General features: G+C 38.0%; 1 protein-coding gene across 4 annotated transcripts in view; it reads left to right on the forward strand.

Annotated features, from left to right (window-relative positions):
* The window catches only part of ENPP1 (ectonucleotide pyrophosphatase/phosphodiesterase 1), a 76,793-nt gene that overhangs the window by 19,796 nt on the left and 30,666 nt on the right, over window positions 1-26,331 (forward strand). For 2 of the 4 annotated variants that reach the window (XR_003910829.1, XM_029944794.1), the window contains exons 1-7: window positions 8,443-8,607; window positions 15,875-15,947; window positions 18,719-18,835; window positions 19,646-19,771; window positions 20,629-20,689; window positions 23,147-23,244; window positions 25,643-25,722. Coding sequence is in view for 3 of the 4 variants with exons in the window: in XM_029944794.1 (XP_029800654.1) it covers window positions 8,518-8,607; window positions 15,875-15,947; window positions 18,719-18,835; window positions 19,646-19,771; window positions 20,629-20,689; window positions 23,147-23,244; window positions 25,643-25,722 (645 nt within the window). In the remaining variant the exon portion in view is untranslated. Of the gene's footprint in view, window positions 1-8,442; window positions 8,608-15,874; window positions 15,948-18,718; window positions 18,836-19,645; window positions 19,772-20,628; window positions 20,690-23,146; window positions 23,245-25,642; window positions 25,723-26,331 lie in introns of those variants that run through there. The other 2 variants (XM_029944796.1, XM_029944795.1) reach the window with 1 other exon arrangement.

The following is a 26,331-nucleotide window of genomic DNA, read 5'->3' on the forward strand; positions in this document are numbered from 1 at the left end:
ATTTAGGCTCCTTCCATGTTTTGGCTATTGTTGACATTGCTGCTATGAACATTGGGGTACATGTGCTCCTATGCATCAGCACCTCTGTCTCTCTTGGGTAAATCCCCAGCAATGCTATTGCTGGGTCATAAGGGAGTTCTATGTATAGTTTTTTGAGGAACCTCCACACTGTTTTCCGGAGCGGCTGTACCAGTTTACATTCCCACCAGCAGTGTAGGAGGGTGCCCATCTCTCCACACCCTCGCCAGCATCTGTGTCCTTTCTAATCAGTGTTTTTGTATCCTTTGGATAAATGCCTCATAGTGCAATTACTGGACCATAGGGTAGTTCTATTTTTAACTTTTTGAGGAACCTCCATACTGTTTTCCAGGGTCAGCCAAGAATCTTTTTTTTTTTTAATGTTCATTCATTTTTTGAGAGAGTGACAGACAGAGACAGCAGAGAAAGAGGGAGACACTGAATCTAAAGCAGGTTTCAGGGTCCAAGCTGTCAGCACAGAGCCCAATGCGGGGGCTCGAACTCACGAACTGCAAGATCATGACCTATGCCAGTCAGATGCTCAACTGACTGAGCCACCCATGCACCCTAAGAATCTTAATACATTTATGTATTTGGTGCCAGAGTCCAGCTCCAGCAGGTCCAGGGCTCCCTGAAGGATAGACGGTGTCAGCGAAAGAGGGAGTGAGTGAGCCTTGAGTTTCTTTCTGCTCACCAGGCAGGCATCTCTGCACTGACCCGAGAGTCAGCTTTATTTATTGGAAAAATGTATGGGGTACAAAACAGAAGTGGCAATTGCCTTAGACAATGATTTCTAATGACAAATTCTTTGGTATGTAAAACTTTCCCAGAACATTGATTGGTAGAAGACTCATGCATAATCTTTATCAACAGGGATTGATGTAGGTGACTAGATGTTTACCATATGGGGAAGGAAGGTACCTTTAGCATTGGAATACAAGGCAATATTTTTAGCATAGCAAAGGCAAAAGTTAATTCTTTGTGAGCAGGGGTCAGTAGCCTGTGTTCTTGAGGGGAAGTAAAACAGGTTTCTCAGAAAGTGGGATATTTGCTCCCTTAAACACAAAAGAAGAAATTCCTGTAATAAGTTCCTTCACAAGGTGCAATCAGCATTTCAGGGCCAGAATAAGGAGACAGGTCACTCCTGATACCAGTCAACAAGGCGCCTTGGGTATCGGTGCTCAAGCAAAAATAATTGAGTGGGGGGTAGACATCAGTCACCATCTGACGGTGGGAGGCCCCTACCTTGCAAACACACCTTATCTCACAATGAGTTTTTTTTCAGCTTAGTGAGTTCAGAAAATGCCTTCCAACAATTTGGGATAATATTCCTTAAGAGAAGAGGTATAGGAAATGGGGTCAGGAGTGATCCAAATATAGGTAGGATCAATTGTCAGAGAAAAGTAGATTCATAGATATTTTAGGTTTATCAGGCACCATAGAAAATATTCTATCATAATGTGGGGACTGTAGATGATGTGGCTTCCTTGGTACCACAGAGCTTGGAATGTAATACACTTCCTTATTTGAATATAAAGGCATGAGAGTTATTGGCCTTTTTGTGGTCAGGGCTACAATTTTGCCATACTTATATATATCTTTAATTGAAAATTGTTATGATTTTAACGATTTCCTTAGGGTTTATGGCAAAGTACTAACATTGTTTCTGTTTTCTTAAGCGAACTGTTTAATTTGGTATTTTATTTTAACCTGCCCTAAAATAATTATTTTTCAATCATTGTCACAAGTGCCTATATGCTATTACTGTGAGCTTTCTTTGGGACTTTTCTTCAAATGCTTGCTTAATGAGGATAGATAGGTCATGGAAAATCAGGGAATTGATGAAATGACTATTTGCTTAAGTATCAAAGATGCCAACAAGCTCTTTTCTGGACTACTAATTCTAGTTGAGGGAAGAATCTCATAGTTTTATCAGCCCAAAAGACTAGTTCAACCAAATGTGAATTTTTTTTATTAAACATAATTGATTAGAAATGCATATTCTTTTATCAGCAGCTCTCAAAAGATTTATGTTAGACGTTGGGCATGGTCTTCTCTGTTTTCATATGTATATATATGAAATGTACATATATATATATATATATACACACACACATATACACTATCAGACCTCAATGTTATAAAATATCTATTTGCTATTTTCTTTCTTTCTCATTTAGGAAAAGGTTAAATGCCCAGAGCCCAGGAGTAACACATGGTAGCATTTAAGAGAGCCAGTATTTAAAATAATAATAATTTAAGAATTTCTAATTTGGGTCCTACTAAACTGCTCTACCTCCTTCTGACTTTATTTCTCTCTCTCTTTTTTTAAGATACTAAAAAAAGAACCAACATATTCCAAAGAAGAGTGTGTGGTTTTTCGTCTGAATATACTTCCCCTTACTTACAACCAGAATCTACTTTGATAAAGTCTGTTAAACTAAGCCTGCTTCTTATTTCCCCTACTTATTAAATATGAGAAGTATTTGCCATTTAAAAAATTGCAACAGATTCATGGCATGAGTTCTGACAAATTAGAGGCAAGTATTGTTTGTAGTGGTGGCATACATTCAGCAATTCTGTTAATCAGTATTGTAAAAAAATGTGCTGATGATGGAGTTTTAGAAGGTCAACCAAAATTTCTGTGATATGTCTTTGAAGATTGTTTTTGTGGCCTCCTGTCTTAACATCTGTCACTTAAAAAAATTTTTTAATGTTTATTTATTTTTGAGACAGAGTGAGACAGAGATAAGCAGGGGAGGGGCAGAGAGAGAGGGAGACACAGAATCTGAAGCAGGCCCCAGGCTCTGAGCTGTCAGCACAGAGCTCGATGTGAGACTTCAATTCATCAACTGTGAGGTCATGACCTGAGCTGGTCAGACACTCAACTGACTGAGCCACCCAGGCACCCCAAATCTCTCACTTTAAAGCCAATATTTCCCCCTTTATGTTTCTGGAAAGTGATATACTGGTATCCTTGGAACAGATGTTATTATTTTCTTTAATCTACAGTACTAGGAATGTCTCTGAGGGACAGTGCTGTGGCTTGTGATCTTAGCTTGCTTGTAATAGAGTGTTCCTAGGAGTACTTTAGCAGCCGAGTTTGAGCAGGTAGTAGTAACAACGTGTGCCTCATAGACATGGATCTTTGTAGATCCAAAGGAGCCACCACAGTGTCCCCTCTGTTATGTTGTCATCAGTCTTCTGATTGGTCCTTCCAGTTACTCTTAGAAGCAGTGGTTTGGTAACAAATGGTTTTGTCCACCAAGACCCTAGGGATTTTTAGGGTTTTGTTGTCCGTGTGTGTGTGTGTGTGTGTGTGTGTGTGTGTGTGTGTAGCTGTGTACGTGGTTTAATAAATTGCTATTTAGTCCTTAAAAATGACTGTTGTATTTCTCTTTCGTTCTAGCACCTGCTCCTCATTCTGTCCTTGTCTCCCAGCTATACTCGCCATAAGATGAAACATATTACCATAATGATTTCTGTGACTCTTGAGACTCACTAATGAAATAATAAAAATATCACTATTTCCATAATTGCTAAAACTGACATAATTATGAGGATAAATGACATTCTACTTAAGACAGTTATCATATTAGATATCCCCTGATACAGTACAGGCAAGCATTAATATTTCTTAAACTGAATTTGATGAGCTTCACCATAGGTAAGAAAGACAGTATATTTCTGGAACATATGATAAATCAGAAATAAAGTTTTGAAGTCATTCTATAAAGAAATTGTGCATGCTTATATATCTTATATGTTATAAATATGCTATATTACATATCTTTTATGTTGTTTGTAGTTAGAACAATCTGTGGAGGACCTAGCTACTGTGTAATTTATGGTGTATTTCCCATAAATAAGGGTATATGCAAGTTGATCTCACTTTATCTACCTCAAGTTGTGAAGGTGGTCTCAAATTTGAAGTTTTTTTTATTATTTTTGCAAGAAGCAAATATACATCCTTTCTGGAGGAAAACACTTTCACCCCAGGCTTTAAAAACTCCTGAAAATCTTTAGCATCAATAAACAGAACACAGTTAAAAACAACCAGGTACACAGAGGAAAATGGCACCTTGAGCAAAAACCAGCAGAAATATCACACAGCAGAAGCAGACAAGTGATGACTGCAGATGGTAGTATTATCAGACCCAGATTATAAAAGTCTTGACTCTTTGGGAAGAAAATATGGAAGAAATAATAGTAAATTGGAAGAAGGGTAATTTTTTGTGATCTTTCTTTTTGTGGTACATAGTAGATAATGTCTTCTGAACTGTCTTCCAGCTTACTAATTCTGTTTTCCACTGTGTCCCTTCCTATGTGAAGCCTTATCACTGAAGTAAGTTGGTTTATGTGGGGCTGGAATACATGAACCATGAATTTATGACCTGAGCTGAAGTTAGATGCTCAACTGACTGAACCACCCAGGGGCCCCTGTTTCTAGAAATTTTATTTGATTCTTTAAAGATTTTCTAGGTCACTTCTTGTAGTTTAGTATTTTCCTGTTAATATTATCCATTTTTTCCCCTTTTATTTTGGATACTATCTGAAAAGATGGTAGTTTTCTAGACCTGATGAAAGATATCAATCCTCAGATTTAAGTAGCTCATTGCATATTAAGCAGAATAAATAAAAGATATATATATATCAACAAGTGACAGAATAACATTGCAGAATGCAAAAGTAAAAACAAACATTTTAAAGGTATTAAAAAAAGACATATTTCCTTCAAAAGTGCAACACACTGACAGCTGAATTCTCAATAGCAATGACTAAAAGAATAAGATGGTGTAATGACATCTTCCCCATGCTAAAAGAAAATAATTGTCGAATTGCAATTATATACCCAGATGAATTGCCTTTCAAGAATGAGAACAAAATAAAGACATGTATAAACTAACAGGTACTGAGAGAATCTGCCATCAGGAAAATTCCAAAAGATACATTTTAGGCAGAAGGAAATGTACTCCAGATGACTTCAGATGAAAGGTGTAAAGGAAAAAGTATTAACATGCAAAAGTCATAAATATTTGCATAAAATTAAATGAACTTATAAAACAACAATAACTTGAAGGGTTAAAACATTAGGATAAGAATAATATTAAAAAAGAAAAAGTCTATAAAGCCATAACCTAAGTATCCATATCTATAACTTATTAAAAAGAAAACAGAGTGAAATGAAATCTAGGGTACAGAAGGAAAGAAAAAATAAAGACAAGACCAAAAATCAGTAAAATAAAAAATAAACGTATTAAAGAGAAGATTGACAAAACAAAAAGTAGATTCTTTAAAATGGAGTATTACTTCTGGTGAGCCTAATTAAGCTAAGAAAAAAGGCACATTATATCAGGAATGAAAGAAGGACAAAATGTACAAACACTGAAAAAATAATAAAGGGCTATTATAAATCACTTTATACTAATGTATTTGAAAATATAGGCGAAGTGGAAAATTCCAAGAAGAAATACAACTTAATCAAAACTGACTCAAGAAAAAATTAGAAAATCTAAATAATTCTATAACCCATGAAGGGATTGAACCAAAAATTATAAGTTTACTAACAGATCTTTCTAGGCCCACAGAGCTTTACCAGTGAGTTCTACTAAACCTCAAAAGGAAAACTAACTCCAATCTTAGGCAACTTTACTGTTTTGTTTTGTTTTTTAAATGAAGTTGGCATAGCTTTTACTTTAAGGTCTTTTCATCATTGGTGTTCTGGATTTGGATGTAAGTATGAGCCTTCTTTGATATATTCTGGATATTTGATATTAGGACCTTTGGATATGAGGAGTTACATAAATCTTCTTGAATCCCACTGAGAATACTAATTAGATACTTGTTTTTAATATTATTCTCTCTTCCTCTCCCATTTTTTCTTTGTGTTGATCTTACACTTTTTGTTTATCTCATATTGTATGCTTCTCGCAGATGAGTGGTGAATCATGGCTGTTGACTGATATTTAAGAATGAGGGATATTTAAGAATGAGGTTGAATGCGACACCTTGGTGACTCAGTCGATTAAGCATCTGACTCTTGATTTTAACTCAGGTCATGATCTTGCGATCATCAATCACCAGTAGAAGCCCCACATCAGGCCTTGTGCCGGTGGTGCTGAGCCTGCTTGGGATCTTGGGATTCTTTCCCTCTCTTTCTGTCCTCCCCTGGTAGCTCTCACTCTGTCTCTCTCTTTCTCTCTCTCAAAAAAAAAAAAAAAAAGAGGTTGAAGAGAAGCAGAATTTGTTGATGCAGTTTGCTTAGAGTAAGTAGGCAGGGAGGAGCTTCCTGTAACATAAAGATACCTGAAATGCCAAAATGGGAAAACTTTACTCTGAGTCATAATACCCATCTACTAGCCCTCTTAGTTCTCCTGCATATGGGTTCACTGGGTAAACTTTGGAAAATAAAGGTAAGTACCAAGAAGAAAAAAAAGTCACTCGTGAGCCCATCAGACACAGCTAAGACTATTTATAAAAGATATATCATGTGTAGCAGAAAATTATACGACCCATTTTATTTTACGATTTGCAACTTGTAGTCCATAATGTGTCTTTCCCCATGCTGTTAAATTTCTTCTGTGTCATCATTATTGGCTATATAATATTCAATTATGTAAGTATTTCATATTTTCTTTAGCCATTTTCAATTGTTGGAGAGTGTGTATGTGTCTAATTTTTTCTTGTAAATAATGCACATGTAAATATTTGTAATAAATATTTATAGATGATTTTTTATCTTAAGATAAACTACAAGAAGTGTAATTTTTGAGTCAAACAATATGAATATTTTAAGGTGTTTCAGAATTTTTCTATAGCTTCTTATGCCCACGGCATTTGGATCAGTCTAAGGATACTTTGTTATGTGTGCTGAGGGGGATCTGAAGTGCCCTCTAATATGCACATTGGTGTTCATATGGATCCCTTTCCATTAGGACGGGCTGGAGAGCTGTTGTATAACTAAAGCTAAAATTACTGCTACCATCATCCCCTGAAATACAACACTTTGCCTTTTTTCTCTTTTGGTTGCCTTTTTTGGATAGATTTCTTTTTAACCACTGCATGGTCTTCAACAACTGTTGGAAACAGATTACTCCAGAATTAAAAACAAAAGACAAAAAAAGAAGAAAGTCTTAATATACTAGTTTATGACATTTCTTTTAACAGCGTAAAAAAAATACCCTGTAGTTTGCTTAACTGTTGCTTGTATTGTAACTGTTAAAGCATCGTTAGTGGCCTCAGTTCTCTTACTGAGGTGGCTGGTCCTAGAAGGAACGGTCATTTATTGAGCACCTCTGTGCCCCCATCACCAATCCAGGCACCTCCTGTACATTGTGCCCAAAGCTCGTGTCAACTTTGTGAGCTAGGTATTATCACCATGTTAGAAATGTTCTAAAAATGAGGTTTCGTTAGCATATGAAGCATTCCCATATCACTGTTTCTGGTTGCTAGAAGTCACTGGAATGTAAGCTCCTCATGCACTGAAATCACTTTGTTCACTGGTGTATTCCCAGCATTAGATCAGTCTTGACATGACTTACTAGGCTTTAAAGAAATGTTTGTGGAATGCTGACGAAAAATGAAAGAGATGGGATTTGAACCCCTAGCCATTTTGAACCTGAAAATCTCCCAGGTAGAAGTCAACTTCCTGAGTTTCACTATTTTACTCAGAGACTGAGTTTCGTTTGTCCCAAAGTGATAGTCTTGTTCAGTGCTTGGTGTCTCTTTTCCTCATTTTCATTTGCTCATTTACATAAACTAGTTTACATAAAATATCACTGCCATGTGGGAAAACCTTCAGTTAAGTCTAACATAGCTAAAATGATATGGAGGGTATAAGAGGCCAAGCAAAAGTGAAAGCCCTTTCCTTACACAGCTCATTAATCCACTCAAGCAGTTGTTCTTACGTGCCCTTTAAACTTTGTATTACTTAAAAGTTCTTCAAGAGTATGGCATTTCCTTTGAATCTCCCTTTGAATTTTCTGTGGAAGTTTCTGAGCATCTGTCTAATCCTCATCTTCCGGCGGGGGGGTGGGGGGGCGGAAATCCCTGAAGACTCAGCACTGTGTAGATCTGAGTTTTCACAGAGTTGTTGTCAGAAAGCATGCAGCTTTGGCCCAAGGCCAGAGGACTGATTGGCAGTTTGGTCAGCTAATTCGTCTTCACTGGATAGGCATTTACATTACATCTGTCACATTTGAATACCAAATCCAGCAATCAACCATTTCCTAAAAAAATGTTTTTCATGTCTATGTCTTGTAGACATCCTTTATATAAAGCAGATACAGAGGTATTTAAACTGGCTGACTTTGTGAAGTCATATGAAGAAAAGGGGGAAGTTTATGGTTTTCCCCCAAATTATGTTTAATGAAGTCACAACTTGATGTTCAGCTCAACCATTATTGGCGAATATCTACTACGTACTAGGCACCATGCTAGACATGGCAAATAGAGAAGTAAGCAGATTACCCCCCTGGAACTTCCAGGCTGGTCAGAGACATGGATCTCATAGAGCGTGGTGGGGGCTACAGTGATCGGGGTGAGGAAAAACAGAGGAAGACAAAGCATCTCCTGAGAAAGGAGAGGCAGGTAAGTCCAAGCTCCCATTTCATTCCTGGACTCGTACCAGAGCTTCCCATAATGTTGCCCAACACTCTTTTTATTTAGAATTTGTAAACCCAGGGGCGCCTGGGGGCTCAGGCCGTTAAGTGTCCCTGCTCTTGGTTTCTGCTCAGGTCATGATCTCACAGTTGATAAGTTCCAGCCCTTGCATTGGGCTCCGAGCTGATAGTGCGGATTGGGGTTCTCTCTCTCCCCTCCTCTCTTTGCCCTTCCCCTGCTCGCTCTCACTTTCTCAAAATAAATAAATAAACTTAAAAAAATGAATTTGTAAAACCACTCTTGTCAGTTTCAAATTTAAATGCCCCAGCAGCTCCCTGCTGAATGCTTCCGAGGCCGCAGCCCTCTATCCAGCACTCCCTTGTCCCCTGCTGCCCCGCTGGGTTACAGCCTGACCGCCTAAATTCAGATCTTGCCCCTGCTGCTGGTCGGCAATCTGCAGCTCTGTTTCCCTAAACTGGGTTCATTTAAATAATCTGTGTTATATATAATGTGATTAAACAATGTGATGTAGAACTGAGAAAAGTGCCGAGCACATGGTACTGAACAAGCCATGCTTCTTGTTGCTATTCTCCTTCTCTCTCCCAGACCGGAGCGGTTTTCCGTACCTCCCTGCCTTTGCACAAAGTGCCATCACACATGTCACTGCCACGTGATTTAATTCTCGGGCTGCTTCTCACCATTCCCTGTCTTTGTCATTAACAAATTCTAAAGTCATCACCCTGATCAGATGGTAAACTCTGAGATTAGGGATTTCACCATAAATTCTTTTTTTGTTTTATTTTTGGACCCCCCCATTCTCAGAATCTAAATACAGTTCATATTGCAGACACTCAAACCTCTGTTTATTGACTGAACAGGAAATACCTTTGTCTCCAAATCTGTCTTTGTGAAGTTCTTTTAATCACCATTCTTTCCTTTTTCTCTCTCCAGTGTGCTATTAGCATGGTAACATTTTAAAAGATTTTTGTTAATGTTTTATTTCTTAGAGAGAGAGAGAGAGAGAGAGCATGAGTGGGAGAGGAGCAGAGGGAGGGGGAGACACAGAATCTGAAGTGGGCTCCAGGCTCTGAGCTGTCAGCACAGAGCCAATGCGGGGCTTGAACTCATGAACTGCAAGATCATGACTTGGGCCGAAGTCGGGCTCTTAACCTACTGAACCACCCAGGCACCCCAGCATGTTAACATTTTTTACATAGATCTGCTGTAGCTCTTTTGTAATCATTTGTTTTCATGCCTTCTCCCCTTTCCCCAGCTTCATTTCTCTGTCAGGGTATGAATTGCTTTCATTCGTCTCTCTGGCCTGTAGCAAAGGGACTGTGTAGAGCAGGCACTCATATTTGAATGAATGCTCGGTAAAGAATAATACATGTTATATTAATACATAAGGGAGTCTGTGAGGGAAAAAAGTTGAGTACTTTCTTTGTATCTATTTCTTTTGGTTCACTAAATGTCCAAGAAACGCGGAATAATTTAGGTACTCTAACTAAACAAGGAGGAAACTCCCAAATCAATAGTCTTCTAATGTAGAGGCAAAACATCCTGCCACTTTACTTGTATGTCTGGTGGCTCCATGTGGTCTAAGGTAAAATGTCTCATCTCCAGTTTCTAAGCGAGTATCAAAATATGAAACCTACCTAAATTGTTAGAGAGGTAAGAAATGAATAGTGACTTTTGACATTGCTGTCTTAATCTACTTTGAGAAGAAATTAAAATGGACTTCTATTTCACAGCTCTGAAATTTGTGACTAAAAACTACTAGCACAGCAGTAGGTGATGTAAGTTTCATCTTTTATGGATGTGATTATAGATAATTGATTGTTCCTATTGTCATACTTCTGTTTCATTTCCATCTTCTGCATTACCTTATACAAGTTAAGTCTAGGTAACATTTCTTAGCAATAGAGAGATAATACAAAGAATTATCATGCCTCTGCTGCTGTTTAATAAGGGGAGAGACCTACATATACCGTGCGTATTTTATTTATTTATTTACTTTAATGTTTATTTATTTTTGAGAGAGAGAGAGAGAGAGAGAGAGAGAGAGAGCGAGCGAGCAGGGGAGGGGCAGAGAGAAAGGGAGACACAGAATCAGAAGCAGGCTCCAGGCCCGATACGGGGTTCAAACTCACAAACTGTGAGATCATGACCTGAGCCAAAGTCAGACGCTTAACCAACTGAGCCACCCAGGTACCCCACTATACCGTGTGTGTTTTAAACACATACTTAGAATTTAAAAAACATTTTCTTTCCAATGTCTATTTATTTTGAGAGAGAGAGAGAGACAGAGTGAACAGGGGAGGGGCAGAGAGAAAGAGGGAGACACAGAATCTGAATCAGGCTCCAGGCCCTTTGCTGTCAGCACAGAGCCTGATGCAGGGCTCAAACCCACGGACCGTGAGATCATGACCTGAGCCAAAGTTGGATGCTTACCTGATGGAGCCACTCAGGCACCCCATGCATGCTTACAATTTAAATGCTTGCTTGCCACCAAATCTTCCCGTGATTTTCATCAAGGTGAGACTTAATTGTAACAGAACTGTTCACAAATTCTGTTTTATATTTGGTAAGAACTACACTAGTGGGTAATACATCTCAATGACTGAATTTCTTACAGCAGTGAGGGAGTGTGTATTTTAAGGCAATACATTTCAGAATGTAAACAAAGTTCTCTCACTGTGATTTTTATTTGTTGGTATAAACATAACTCTGATTACTAGTGCAAGTACTTGGACTTTTAGATTGTCTTATTTCCAAGGATTATTTTCTCCCAAATTCAGGTCTCTCCCTTTGGTTTTACCTCATTCCAAACAGTCCCACTTCTGAACACTCAAACTCTGAAATTCCTTTCAGGCTCATAACTTCCGTTGCTGCTCCTTCCTTGCTCCCTCCCTTGTTCCCACTTCCATGTGGGCCTGGTGCCCTGTCTTCTGCCAGTTCTGGAACATCTGTGTCCACATGGTCTCAACCCTGTTCAGCCATTGCGGCCACCTTTTGACTATTATCAGCTTTTCTGCTCTGTTTCCCATGCTTTCCCATCCCCCACCCCATGTTATCTTTTTGTTCCATCCCTTGCCAGAGTCCAGCTCCAGCAGATCCAGGGCTCCCTGAAGGATGGACAGTGTAGATGAAAGGGGGAGGGAATGAGAGAGCCACAAGTTTCTTTCTGATCACCAGGCAGGCATCTCTGCCCTGACCTGAGAGTCAGCTTTATTTATGGTAAAAAATTTATGGGTACAGCACATAAGTGGCATTTGCCTTAGATAATGATTTCTGATGACAAATTCTTTGGTATGTAAAAATTTCCCAGAACATACATTGGTAGAAGACTCATACATAATCTTTATCAATAGTGACTGATGTAGGTGATTTGGATGCTTATATGGGGAAGGAAGGTATCTTCGGCATTCAAATACAAGACAATGTTTTTAGCATAGCAAGGGCAGAGTTAGTTCTTTGTGAGCAGGCGTCCCCTGTTTTCTTGAGGGGAAGTAAAACAGGTTTCTCAGGAAATGTAATATTTGCTCCTATAATCACAAAAGAAGAAATTCCTACAGTAAGTTCCTTCACAAGGTGCAATCAGCATATTTTAGAATAAGGGGACAAGTCACTCTGGATACCAATCAGCAAGGTGTCTGTGGGAGGGGGGTTGGTGCTCAAAAAATAATTGAGTAGGGGGTAGACATTGGTCACCATCTGACAGCAGGAGGCTGTGCAAAACCTGCCTTAACCTCATAAGGAGTATTCTCAACTTAGTGAGTTCAGAAATGGCTCCCAACAATCCCCCTGCTCCCAGCCCTGGAATTCCGTCCACTTGGGTCCGTTATAATCCATGAATTGGGGTTCTGCAGGGCCCCCAGAGCTTGCAGGTCTTTATGCTCTTGTTGACTCTGTCTCCGTTGTCACACTGACTTGCAGCCAGCCTCAGTGTCCTGCGCTCCCTCCTTATTACAGAGTGCCAGACTGCTTCACTCTGGAGATATTCTTACTTGCCCAAGAAGATTGAGGGGGTCCCTCACCAGCTACTTCTGTCTTCTTCTTGCTCTATCTCAGTTTTGTTGTTGTTGTTGTTGTTGTCTTAGTCATTGTCTTTGTGGTCTTTATCTTCTTCTCTGACTCCTGACATGCCTATCTCTGAGGGTAACCTGAGATTATGTGATTATGTGGATCAAACTGACTTTTTTTTTTTTTCAAACTGACTTTTTAAGCCAGTTTCTTAAAATGAACTTGGGTTATTTCTTGTTTTTTGTTTGTTTTTGTGTTCATTGTGGATACAAACAGTTTTGAAATAAGCATCCCTGGAACAACTCTATTGCCCACTTGTAAGAGTACAGGCAGCCCTCATTTTGCATGACTGTCTGGCATGTTCAATTTTGGTCACCACGGTTTAATTAAATAACACCAGCCCCCCAACAACATGGTTCAAATTTCAGTTCCAAGATTTATTCACTGGGAGGAGTTGCATAGAGTACAGTATTTGCTGCTAGCTTTTCCAGTCCACACATCGCTGCATACAAAACAGATGCATATGGTGGTCAGCGACCAGTGTGGCTTCTTTTTAAGTCTGTCAATGATTGGTTACTCGGTATCTGTTACTTAGGACACAGGCATCACACCATCTTACGGTGGTGAACGTACGTAGGCACCATTTTATAAAAATGGATAACTGAAAGAGAGAATTGGCTGATAAAGATGAAAATTAAGTAAAGTGATGATGCCAGAAGTGAAATTGAGTTCAAATGTAAATGGGGTTATAGAAGGAAAAGCAAACTGTGGCAATGGTAGCACTGCCTCTGTTCAGCAGACTAACTATGCAGCCAGAGGGACTCCGTGATGGCGAGTTTACCTACCAAGTGAGGAGTGCGGTTGTGGTGGAAAGGGTGAAGGTGTCCCAGAGGAAATGACACTGGCACAAGAAACCGTGCTAAACAAACTCCTGAAGATACTTTACGGTATAAAAGTGCAAAGGTTACACAACATGGGGACAGATCTGTGCTTAGGGAGGAGTATGGCTGTTAAGGCACTGAAGAGTTTCACTATGGATTGTGATGGGGAGAAGGTAAAACACTGCTCAGACCATTCTTGCTGAGTTTATTACCAAGAAAACTTTAATCGTCCATGTTTTAAATTCCAGTATAGTAAATACAGAAGAGATTTACAATTTTTTTCATTTCCTTCTTATGTTTATAATTGACCATAAGAATTTATAATGTTTTTGATAGAGACTTAAAATTTACCTCTCATGGGGCACCTGGGTAGCTCGGTTGGTTAAGCATCTGACTCTCGATATTGGACCAGGTCATGATCTCACACACAGTTCCTGAGTTTGAGCCCCATGTCTGGCTCTGTGCTCACAGTACACAGCCTGCTTGGGATTCTCTCTCTCTCTCTCTCTGTCTCTCTCTCTCTCTCTGACCCTCCACCACTTGTGCTCTTGCTCTCTCTCAAAATAAATAAGCATTAAATTTTTAAAAAAACACCTTTCACATCTTTGTGTTAGTTTACATCTCAAAAGGTTTGGGAGCATCCCTTAGTGTTCTGATACTTTGTTCCATTTACATTATTTACATATTTGTTCCAGCTCTTCCTCTGATGACTTCCTATTTGAATGGATATACATACGCTTAGGGTTTTTTATTTCCTTAAAAAAAAGGCTTCACCCAGACACAGTTGTGTTTGAGACCCACTGTACTCTTGCTTTCTTTTCCGTTACCCCATTTTCTTCTGAAATAAGTTAGACCTGCTGATTCAGTTTGCTTACTGTTTACTTTCTCTTTAGTTTTTACAGTCACTTGACATTAGGCACCTTGAGGACAAAGGTCATGTCTGTTTTGTTACTGAGTGTCCAGTACCTAAACCTGGCGACTGGTATATATGGTCAGTACTTGATATGTTTTATTTGAGGAAGTTCCTAAAAGCCTGCACCCAACATCCACCCCATCCTTCCCATTCACCCATTTTCCTTGTCTCTGTTATCTCTTTATCGTGGCCTTTGGGAAACATGTTTCCCTACTGCATCCATTCCCGTCTGCATATTCTATTTTCCAGCCAGAGTAGGCTTCTCGTCATTCATCCGCTGTCTTCCATTTCTTCCTTCAGGCCTTTCCTATGGCAGCCTTCCCCCGACACGCTTGCTCCACTTGGCAGTATCATACCATCATTCCTCCCTTGCACGGCTCGCCCTAAGGCTTTCTCCATGAAGCCTTCTCTGGTCTCCCTCTCCCCATCCCCTCCCCCCCACCCCCAACCTCTCTCCTTTAAACAACTATGTAACTGCAGGCGCCTCCTGGAGCCTGCCAAATATGGGCCATTTATGCTGTTATTTTTACCTTTTCCCACACAAATAGCAGCTCCCTGAGGTATCTCTTTCCTGTGCATAACATAGTCATTACACATAGTTGGCACTGAATGTGTAGTTTCTTGGATTTTCCTGCAAAGTGAGATTCCAGAGAGCTGTCAAAGAAACTCCATCCCACTAACAAAATTGAGGGTTGTTCTACAGATCTACAGATTATTCTGCTCGTTTTTTTTTTTCTCCTAATTTTCAAACAAGAATTCTATCTGGTGGTATCTACTTGTTTTACACTATCAAAAGCCGCAAGAGTGGGGAGTAAGAATGTGGCAAAATGTTAGAGCTGGAAAGACTTTTAGAGGTCCATATAGTCTTGCCCTTTAATTTTATAGGTTGAATAATCTGATGCCCAGAACCCTTAAGTGATCTTCCCCAAACCACACAGCCAGTTTGTGGTAATATTTGGGGCCACAGTGCATTTCCCCAACCCTGTCCAGAGCCCGTTCCCACGGGCTGCCATGGGGCACATGAGGATATTGTTTAGGTGTGTAGTTAACCTGTGCAGAGAGGCAGCCAATATTCTCACACTGCCTTTTATGGAATAATAAGTAGGAAATTGAATCTCTAAATTGATTTTCCTCTCTCCCTCCCTTAATTATTTCAAGTTCTCTGGATTCATTTGTATTAACTGGGAAATTTCTGGAAACCTTCATCTTGGATGGCACAGATTTGTTTACTGACACAGAAGCAAACTTTTTCTTGAAGTAGAACATCTGTCCCGAAAAGCACACAAAGTGTGGGCGTGCGGTTTGAGTTTTCACAAAGCACACATATCCGCGTGACCTGTACCCACATCAGGAGACAGAGTGGCACCAGCACGCTTAGAAACATTTGAAGAAATAGAAGAGTTTCGAAGCTATATAATCTTCTTTTTTCTCCCCGCAGGTATTGTCAGTCTGTGTGTTAACAACAATCCTTGGTTGTATATTTGGGTTGAAACCGAGCTGTGCCAAAGAAGGTAATTACTGTGTCTGTGTGCACATATGGGTGTGTGTTACCATTTAGTCCTCTTCAGAATGTGATGGAGAAAAGCACCACGTTCTAATCTGCGGGTCCTCCAGAGTTACTGCACATTTGATACTGGTTTGAGTCTTTTTAAAGCTCTTTGACTATTTTAGACATATAATATTTTATTTGGTTGTAAAACGTCATCCTAAAACAACAAAGAGGGGCTATGATCAACATTCAACCAAAGAGCGAACCCCCAAAACAACAAAAAGTAAATTAAGAGCCATGAAACAAACAAGCCAATATTGCCTACATGTCCAGGGTTGTACCCTGGAGCCGTCTCCTTGACTTTCCCAGGACACTCTTTTTATCCCAAGGAGTTAGCTGCTGAAGCAGTCTGGAAAGGCTGCCTGGTAGCCAGTTAGCATCATTGGGCAACCGAAATTTATCATCACGTGCCCTTACAGCTCTTAAAATTACGGGCATTGGTGATTTCAAAGCCATAGTGAAATGACAGTTTTAAGCTTCTATATATATTTTTTCTTTATATTGAATGCAGAAAGCTATCTAGCATTGATGAGATTACTATAAATAATAAAATTCTGAAATATTTTGACTCTGAAATAAGATCCCCCCACCCCTCTGCCTTGTGAAATCACTGATGGTCTTCCTAGGGAATTCAGTTTTGAAAACTGAACAAATTATTTTCCTGTTCAACTCTTCTATAATTGTAATATTGGTCATTTAAAAAATTTTGCTGACTTTTAATTTTTCACTTATTGCTTAAATGAATTAAATGTATTAATTTCATGTTTTTGGTCAGCAGTGTATCTAAAGCAAAACTGTCTACGTTTAACAAAATTAAGTAGCTACAGCCTTTTAATGTTCATCTATGCATAGGCATGAAGTAGTTCACTTTGAGTTTAGTTTAACACATAAAAGTAAAATGGAAGGATTAAAAAAAAACAATTTTAATCTAAACCTAACATAGCATACATAGTATTTTTAAAAATTACTAGGTGCTTTTTAATCAACTTCAAATAGTTCCCCTGCCCAGGTCAGGGATGTTAGTTTTCCTGACCTTAGAAATTACTATTGTCATTTCATATCTTTAAAATTGCCAAATTTCCCAGTCTCATGAGAGTTAAGTTCCATGGCAGTGTCTTCTTGGGTCAGGAGACCGCTAAAGTCAGGAGCTAGGATTATTCATTGTTTTCTGTTGTACCTGCATTATTTTACAAGTGGGGTGTTTTTTTTTCCCTCACCCTCCTGATGAAAACCTAGCTTTTTCCAGGTATGCAGTAAACACAAAATAAAATTATTGTATTTAATTAAAAGTTTTCCTTCCATGTCCACCATTTATACATTTAACGAAAACTTACTGGCCCCAGCTGTGGTCAAGCATCTCGCTGGCTGGTAAAATGCAGGTGTGGTCTTTGTTCTCAAGAAGTTGGTGGTCCAGGGGTGTCTCAGTTGGTTAAGGGCCAACTCTTGATTTGCTCTCGGATAATGATCTCCTTGTTTGTGAGATCCGGCCCTGAGTTGGGATTCTCTCTCTCTCTCTCTCTCTCCCCCTCCCCTGCTTGCACTCACTCTCTCTAAATGAATGAGTGAATGAATGAATGAATGAGTGAATGGAAGTTGGTAGTTCAGTGTGAGCCTGGAATATTAATCAAATACTCTAGTTCAAATGGAATTAAGTGACTGAGGGGAAGGACAAGGTTTTATAAAAGCTTAAAACAAGGAAATCGGACCTTGACTGGGGAATGTAGGAACCAGGTGGAATCTGAAGGTGAGATGGGTGTTTTAGGGGATGGTGGGAGGGACAGACCTGCAAAATGTCCTGCATATGCACATTGCTTCTTATTTTTATTTAAATTTTTTTTAAATCTTTATTTATTTTTGAGAGAGAGAGCATAAGCAGGGAAGGGGTAGAGAGAAAGAGGGAGATACAGAATCTGAAGCAGGCTCTAGGCTCTGAGCTGTCAGCATGGAGCCCGATACGGGGCACGAACTCACAAACTGTGAAATCATGACTTGAGCCAACGTCAGATGCTTAATCGACTGAGCCGCCCAGGTGCCCCCAATGCTTCTTTTATACACCAAGAGTGACAGTGTGGTGAGTTGGGTATTCTTTCTCCTTCTGAAATATTCAGATAATTACTTTTAAAATCTTTTCTCACAGTTTGAAATTTTACAGAATGTTATGTAAGCATAAGAATTCAGAGCAAATCCTTATTCAGAGCAGTGCCTGGGCAGCTTAGTTGATTAAGCATCTGACTTGATTGCCACTCAGGTCATGATCTCACGGTTAATGAGTTTGAGCCCAACATCGGGCTCTGTGCTGACAGTGCGGAGCCTACTTGGGATTCTCTCTTTGCTCCTCCCTGCTCTCTCTCTCTCTCTCTCTCATTCTCTCTCTCTCTCTCTCTCTCTCTCTCTCTCAAAATAAATAAATAAATAAATAAATAAATAAACTTAAAAAAAAAGAACAAGTCCTTATTTTGACTTTTCTTTACCATGTCATAAGTATTGAAGTCTTATCAGACCCAGTAGGGTTTGTAATAAATTTTAAAAGTTCTTTTTTTTTTCCCCATGGCAAGAGATAGAATCTTCTATTTGTGCCACTTTCTATGTGCATTTGTGAAGATTCTTGGATAACTTCATTACCCGATCTGTATTTTCTAAAGTAGGATTTGAATCTAACTTAGATGTACTAGTTGATGTTTGCTTCGTGATTCTGTGATTAGAAACATCTAACTCATCAGTCAATATTTTCAGTTAAAAGTTGCAAAGGTCGCTGTTTTGAGAGAACATTTGGAAACTGCCGCTGTGATGTTGCTTGCGTTGACCTTGGAAACTGCTGTCTGGATTACCAGGAGACGTGTATTGAACCAGGTAAATGAAAATACGCAGGGGAAAAGATGATGTTTGGACATTAGTAAAAGATCAAAAAGAAAGTTCTGCATCTTTTAGAAATGTGATTTATCTCACTCACTTGAGATTTTTAAGAAATTTGGCCTTTCTATTTTCTTAGAGAAAAAAATTCACATATTCTGCCTTTGTTAAACACTCTATGGATAGCAAAATTGTGCCTGTTTTTAATGTATGCCAAGAGCCTGTATAATCTAACTTGCACTTAAACTTCAAAAAGGCTTCTTAAAGTATGAGTATTTTCAATGTGGGTGGACTCATTAAAACAAGAATTCTTAGACATCCACTTCTTTTTATTGAAGTATAATTGACACAGAATGTTACTTTAGTTTCAGGTGCACTTAGTTATCTGCTTACACTTTAAAATAAAACCATCAGAATATGTAAATTTTGTTTGGTTTGGATTTCTCTACATAGGACATGGATATTGACTGTTTAAACAGGAGTAAGCCAGATTCAGATTAAATTTTGAGAACCCTAAAAATGGCTGGTAGAGGAAGCCAAGATCTATATATGAATTGTATAACAATCATGTTTGTCCATGTTTTCAAATGATGGAATTCTTTTTTTTTAGTGAAATAATAACAGTTGTTGTTTGCATGCGTTCTGTCTGTTAGTTCAGGCCGACACTGTGGTGACAGATTCTGTAACTGTGACTTCTGAAATAGTTCATTGTCTCCCCTAGATCGTGCTCTAGAAGAGAACAGTTCTGTGTCAACCTCAGAGCTATTACATTGGGGCTGTAACATGTCTTTTGTTGTTCTTTGTTTCTAGAACATATATGGATTTGTAGCAAGTTCAGGTGTGGTGAGAAAAGATTGCCCAGAAGCCTTTGCTCCTGTTCAGATGACTGCAAGGACAAGGGTGACTGCTGTGTCAACTATGGCTCTGTGTGCCAAGGTCAGGTTCCCTTGCGCCCATCGGGTTCTGCAGCAGCTTAACATCCTCCTAGGTGTTATCTGGGTATTACACTGGTGTTATTTTTTATATTAGGAGTCATATTTGTTGACCAACTATCTTAGCTGAAAAAAATATTTTAAAAAACCATTTTTTAGAGTTAAATTCAAATAAAGAAGGTATGTACCCATCAATCTGTTTATCACTGTTGTCTACACAGGGCAAATCTTGTTCTGTCTCTAGGCGCTCATTCTCCTGCTACCATCCCTTCATGTTATTTTGATATTAGCTACATATTTAATGTCGCCTGTGGAAAGATCACTTTTGCAGTCCTGGCTATCTTTATGTTACAGGTTCCCTTGTAGTAAATGAGGGCAATGGCTGCCATATGTTGAAAGAGTAGATGTGAAATTACTGCCCAAGGTTCTAGGGTATTATGTAAACTGATCCTATTGTGAGGTTTCGTGCAACCGTTACAGGGTTTTTTGAAACTGGTAAGAGAGGAAGTAAGACATCAAGAATTTAATACTAGAAGATGCTGGGTGGGTAACAGGAGGGTTGTAAATGTTGGTTGAAAATAGGAACAACTTGAAAATGGAAAAGATGCCTTTAAGTTCTCACAAATACAGTAATATGTTTGAGTCTTGCACTTAGTTCATTTTTTTTCTTCAACTAACTCTTATTTTGAAACATAATAACTTAATATATTTATTATATTTCCCTAGACTCATGACCCATATTACCTACATGTGTGTTAACATATTTTGTTTTTGGAATCTTTCCTAAGATGCCTCTCAGTATCACTGTTACTGTCACTATTCAATATATTCACCTTGTTTTATTTCTTGAAAATTTTTTAGGAGAGAAAAGTTGGGTGGAAGAAACATGTGAGAACATTACTGAGCCAAAGTGTCCAGCAGGGTAAGATGATATTCTGAGATACTATTTCTTTTAAGGTACTGTTTTTTTTCCCTCTTTCCAAGTTGAAAAGATAAAAATAATAATTGATCATTGGTTCATTAAATGTTATTTTTAGTCAGGCCTTGTGGTGGGCACTTGTGGTATAGAGTTGATTATGGAATGATCCCCACTCTGGAAGCTAATGGATAAAAGAGAGGTCATGACTATTTAGTCTTTAGTATTCATGAGGGTTGGTGGAAGTGTTTTGTCTTTCTCCTTAGGAAGAAAGGCCCTTTACTTTCATTTGTAGTTTTGAGAGTTAAACCTGTAACAAGTTACTTTACAGCTTCCTTTTTATTTTTTGTATTTTGGTTCACTTATAAATTAGGGGGATAAACAACGTGTCTGTGAGAGAATGTGGCATAATTTTTATAGTTCATATTTGGGTTTCATTGTCCTTAAAGTATTTTACACAGTACCTTATGTATACTAGGCCATCAAAAAATCTTGTGTGGGATTCAAAAGGGGAACTTTTGTGAAGATGTTACATATATTTATCTTTGCTCCACTTGAGATCTACTACTTCATATAATTTGACTTATTCCTCTTCAGAAACATCTTTTTACCTTTTTAAAGTAATGATTTTTTCCCCAACTATTAAAAATCTTAAAGCTGTACTTTAGCTTATTTTGTTTGTATATATAATTTTTATTTGCTTTATAAGTTGTGTATCTTTTTCGTATAGATGAGAGAGTACTTTTTTTTGTTTAAAACAACAGTAATAGCAGCAAAAACAACTCAAACCAAAAAATTCTAACAGAAGAGACTTTTTCAAAGGGGACTGTCCTATACCTTGAGCTGTCTTTTAAGTTCAAAGTATTTTGGAAAATTTAGACTCAGTGAATTTTTAATCTTTCTTTTCCTTCTGCATATTGATCATTATTTTCGGTTGTAATGTTGATCCTTTTAGGGGAAATGTAACTATTCTTTTCTTTACAATAAGATAATAATTTAGAATATGTGTTATTATACTAGAAGTCACTAGACCAGTTTATGTAGCTAATGGTGCAATGAACTGTTTATGTTGTATATTGATCAAATACAAATAGTTTTATACAGTGATGGACCGTTGAGACCCTCGGCAGTTGGTTCTGGAATCTTCCAGCTGAGCTATGGTGCAAATACTAATTCGTGGAAATCACATACAAATTTTATTTTCTTCTTCCTTTTGTGTTTGTGTGTGAGAGTAAGCTAAGAGGAGGTAGAATTGAAAAAGGCAAGGAGAGTTTAGCATTTGCTCTCAAGTTTTAAATTACTGAGTAAGCTTTAAGTGGAAAGTTTTTTCACAGTTATCCTGCAGTGTTCAACTCCTTACTGTCTACCAGATATCATTAGAAGGTCAAAGTTTCTGAACCATGCCCATTCTGGTTTGGCCATGTAACTCTTTTCCCATAGTTATTCACTTAGACTAAGCACATCATTGTACGTGGGTTTGGTTTTTTTTTTTGCCTCTTTTGGATTTACACACCACACACATTGTGTGTGTGTGTGTGTGTGTGTGTGTGTGTGTGTCTGTCTGTGTGTGTGCTCGCACATATGCCCTCATTGTTTATTTCTAGCTTTGAATCATTTCTTTGTTGTTTATTTATTTAAATGTAATGCATACATCTCAAACTTCTCTACTAAATGGTAATATCTTTGAAATATAGTAAATTTATTTGTTTTTTAAAAAAATTTTTAATGTTTATTTATTTTTGAGACAGAGAGAGACAAAGCATGAGTGGGGGAGGGGCATAGAGAGAGGGAGACACAGAAGCCGAAGCAGGCTCCAGGCTCTGAACTGTCAGCACAGAGCCCGATGCGGGGCTCGAACTCATGGACTGTGAGATCGTGATCTGAGCCGAAGTCAGACGCTCAACCGACTGAGCCACCCAGGTGCCCCAATATACTAAATTTAAAAACCAAATATTATATATAATTTTTATGATATGAGGAACCATCTATTAGATTCATGTAGAGACAGTATCCAAAAGTAGTTGTTCAGGAAAAAAACCTCAGTGGTAACAGAAACATAATTTAGAAAATGCTGTTTATTAACATTTATTCTCCTGCAAATTGGGAAAATATTCTTATATTTTAGTAGCATTTGGTTCAGCTTTTTGAATAGCAGGAACCATGAATGATGTTCTCCATATGGTGGCTCGAAATGGTGTAAATGCTTGATAAATGCTCTTAGATGATGTATGTGTGTTTATATATATTTATATATCTGTGTGTGTATATATATATATGATATATATATATATAATGAAATGTCAAAGCATATATATGAATATAAATGTAAAATATCTTTTATAAGGATGCTTGTTGAGCTTGTTAGTTTACTCTTTCCCTGTGTTCACTGGATATATATCTTCCTTCTTCCTTAAACACTGTTTTTATGATTTTGGTTTTGTTTTGTTCTTTCTCATCACCCAGGTTTGAAATGCCTCCTACCCTCTTAGTGTCTTTGGACGGCTTCAGAGCAGAATATTTACACACTTGGGGTGGCCTTCTTCCTGTTATTAGCAGACTAAGTGAGTAACTTCGGAGTTCACTGCTGGAGTGTCACGGTTTCAGTGAGACAGACTAGGGAGGCAGTCTTTTTTTGGAAAAATACTGGCAGAATGTGTTTTACCAAACCTCTCGATGGCGAAGTAGTTGAAACTAATGATAAGGAACTAGTCTCCAATATTGTAATTACTTTAAAGTTGTCTTTTAAGTAGCTCTAAGATAATACAGATATATGTGTGTGTGTGTACATACATATATACACACATACATATACACACATGCATAATATGTGTATATATACAATTATATGTAAATATATACACACACATATAAATCTGTATTTTTTTCTTAGAATTTTAGATTCCTTTTGTGAAAAAATCATTTATTTAATAATTATTATATCTTCCAATAGAATTCAAAAACTGAAGGTATTTCTTATATGATTCTAATAGTGTAACATTGAATATTTGCTAGCTATACTTTAGTACCACATAGCATCCTTCCAATTTCTTTGCTTCACACAAGGCCTTAATTGAATGATTTTCTGTATGTAATTGATGCAATAGTAGAATTGTCTTTTCTTAGTATTAATGCCAAAGTTTTAAATCACATTAACCTCCAGATATATGGTATCACTTGTAGCATCATTGTTATTGGAAAAAGGAAAGAAAATAGTTTATGGGTATAAAAATTGTAGAACTTTGCTCATTATCAGTGATCAATAGTTAAGTAATTCCAGAGGAACACTGAACTGAAATGGAAGTAAATACAACTATTTTTGAGTTCTGAATTCTAAAATATTATTTATTAGGCTTGAGTATATGAGATTAATTTAAACATTAAAATCACTCTCAGTAAATACATGTGTACATTTCCTATACTTCTTTTATGACAAACCAAAATAATTTGAGAAAACTTTTTTAAAATGTCAGGTTTTTAAAAAATGTTTATTTTGAGAGAGAGAGAGAGAGAGAGAGAGAGGATGTGAGCAGGGGAGGGTCAGAGAGAGAGGGAGACACAGAATCCGAAGCAGGCTCCAGGCTCTGAGCTGTCAGCACAGAGCCTGACGTGGGACTCGAACCCATGAACTGTGAGATCATGACCTGAGCCGAAGTCAGACGATTAACCACCTGAGCCACCCAGGTTCCCAAAATTTAAGCTTTTAATTTCTATCTAGAAGAATATAGTTTTTATAAATAATCACTTGATATGAAAAAATAAAACAGTCTTTAGCAGAAAACATGCAAGGGCAAGGAAAGCTCTGTCTTATCAGGCCCATGTGCTTTGAGGCTTGAATCTGGCCCTTTGTTTCCATTAAGAGGAAAGGTTGTTTCAACAGCACCAAACATCACATCCTGAGTTCAGAATTAAGGAGCTGTGGCTACCTATATATGAAGTTCAAAAGAAATCAGTCCACCGTTTGCCTGAGCCCCAGCTTTGGATAATTGAGGAATATACTGTGTAATTCTGCACTGTCTGGACAGCATTGAGACAGACACATGACACTCTGAGGAATGTTTTTTGGCAATGATATTTTGAAGTGCTAGAATTGTTAGGCTTATGTACTTTTTGTTTTCAGTAGTAGAGGCAGGAGAAAATGAGCAGGACCCCAGGGCTAAATTTGGAACAGTCTGACTTCTGTGCTTTCTCTGACATGAAGCCAGAAGATGCCTTTCTGTCACTAGAAGAGTGTTGAGTATGTCCAGAGTGAGCTGGTTCTGGATTTTCAGACTGGGACACTGCCACCTCAGCTACGGGTTTTCTTTATTATTTTTTTATTTAAATTCAAGTAAGTTAACATACAGTGAAGTCTTGGCTTCAGGAGTAGAACCCAGTGATTCGCCACTTACAACAATGCCCACTGCTTCTGCCATCAAATGCCCTCCTTAAGGCTTATCACCCATTTAGCCCATCCCCCACCCAACACCCTCCGGCATCCCTCAGTTTGTTGTCTGTATTTAAGCGTCTCTTCTAGTTTGTCTCCCTCTCTGTTTTGGTCTTATTTTTCCTTTTCTTCCCCTGTGCTCATCTGTTGAGTTTCTCCAATTTCACATATGAGTGAAATCATATGATACTATTTGTCTTTTAAAATTATCTCTTATAATTTAGGTATGTGACCACCGAACAATGTAATACAAAATCTAGTAGGCATCATTATTACAAATGGTCCATCTGGAACTTAATGTTATTGAAAAGTATGAAATAATTATTTCACAGACTTCATTATTTTGTTTAGTACTTGTCTGAAGAAAATTAACTGTAACATTGAATCTACAGTGTTGCTTTATAATGAGCCCTAAATTTTCATATGGTTATAAATCCCTTCTGGGTTAATTTAGACTTACTTGGTACCAAAGCTAGATAAAATAAACAGATTATTGATTGTATTTAATCGCGGTCTTTAATATTTTTCCCTTGTAGAAAACTGTGGAACGTATGCCAGAAACATGAGACCAGTATATCCGACAAAAACTTTCCCCAATCACTACAGCATTGTCACCGTAAGCTCCAAGTTTCAACTTCTTTGTGTTCACAGAAGCGAGATGTAAATGTTACATTTTGCAAGGGAATAATTAGATATCAGATCAGAAAAGAATAACTTTTTTCCAATATGTAGTTAAGCAAGGTTGCCTCTGCCACCAACTAGCTATAGTTGGAGGAAGGTCCCTTTCCTTCTGGCCTCGATTTTTCCAGTTGAGAAGGGGTGACTAAAGACTCCAACAAATGAGTTGTTGGTTTCCTTTCAGCTTTAAGATTCTTTAATTTCTGTGTCATATTTCTTTTTATGGTTTTGTAGCTTGCTTTGTTGGTAAAAATCTCTTCTATACTCACAGGTTCTCAACTTGTTCCAGTCATCTTGATGTATGAGTTTAAGCAAGCCACTTTGCCTGACTCTAGATAGGATTAGAGCCCTGTTTTTGTTTCATAGTTTGCCATTTAAATTGGAGTCCAGGAAAAAAGTTAAATTCATTAGGCGTTAGGGTTCAAGCAGAAAAATGAATTCGTTAGCTTATATTAATGCAACGTCTTCTCAGACTCAACCAAAACAGAATTTGTTCTGCAGAAATGCTGTACTCAGCAATGCAAAGAGAAAATAGAGCACTTCTGTA

This window comes from Suricata suricatta, chromosome 7 (assembly GCF_006229205.1).
Source record: "Suricata suricatta isolate VVHF042 chromosome 7, meerkat_22Aug2017_6uvM2_HiC, whole genome shotgun sequence".
NCBI classification, from domain to species: domain Eukaryota; kingdom Metazoa; phylum Chordata; class Mammalia; order Carnivora; family Herpestidae; genus Suricata; species Suricata suricatta.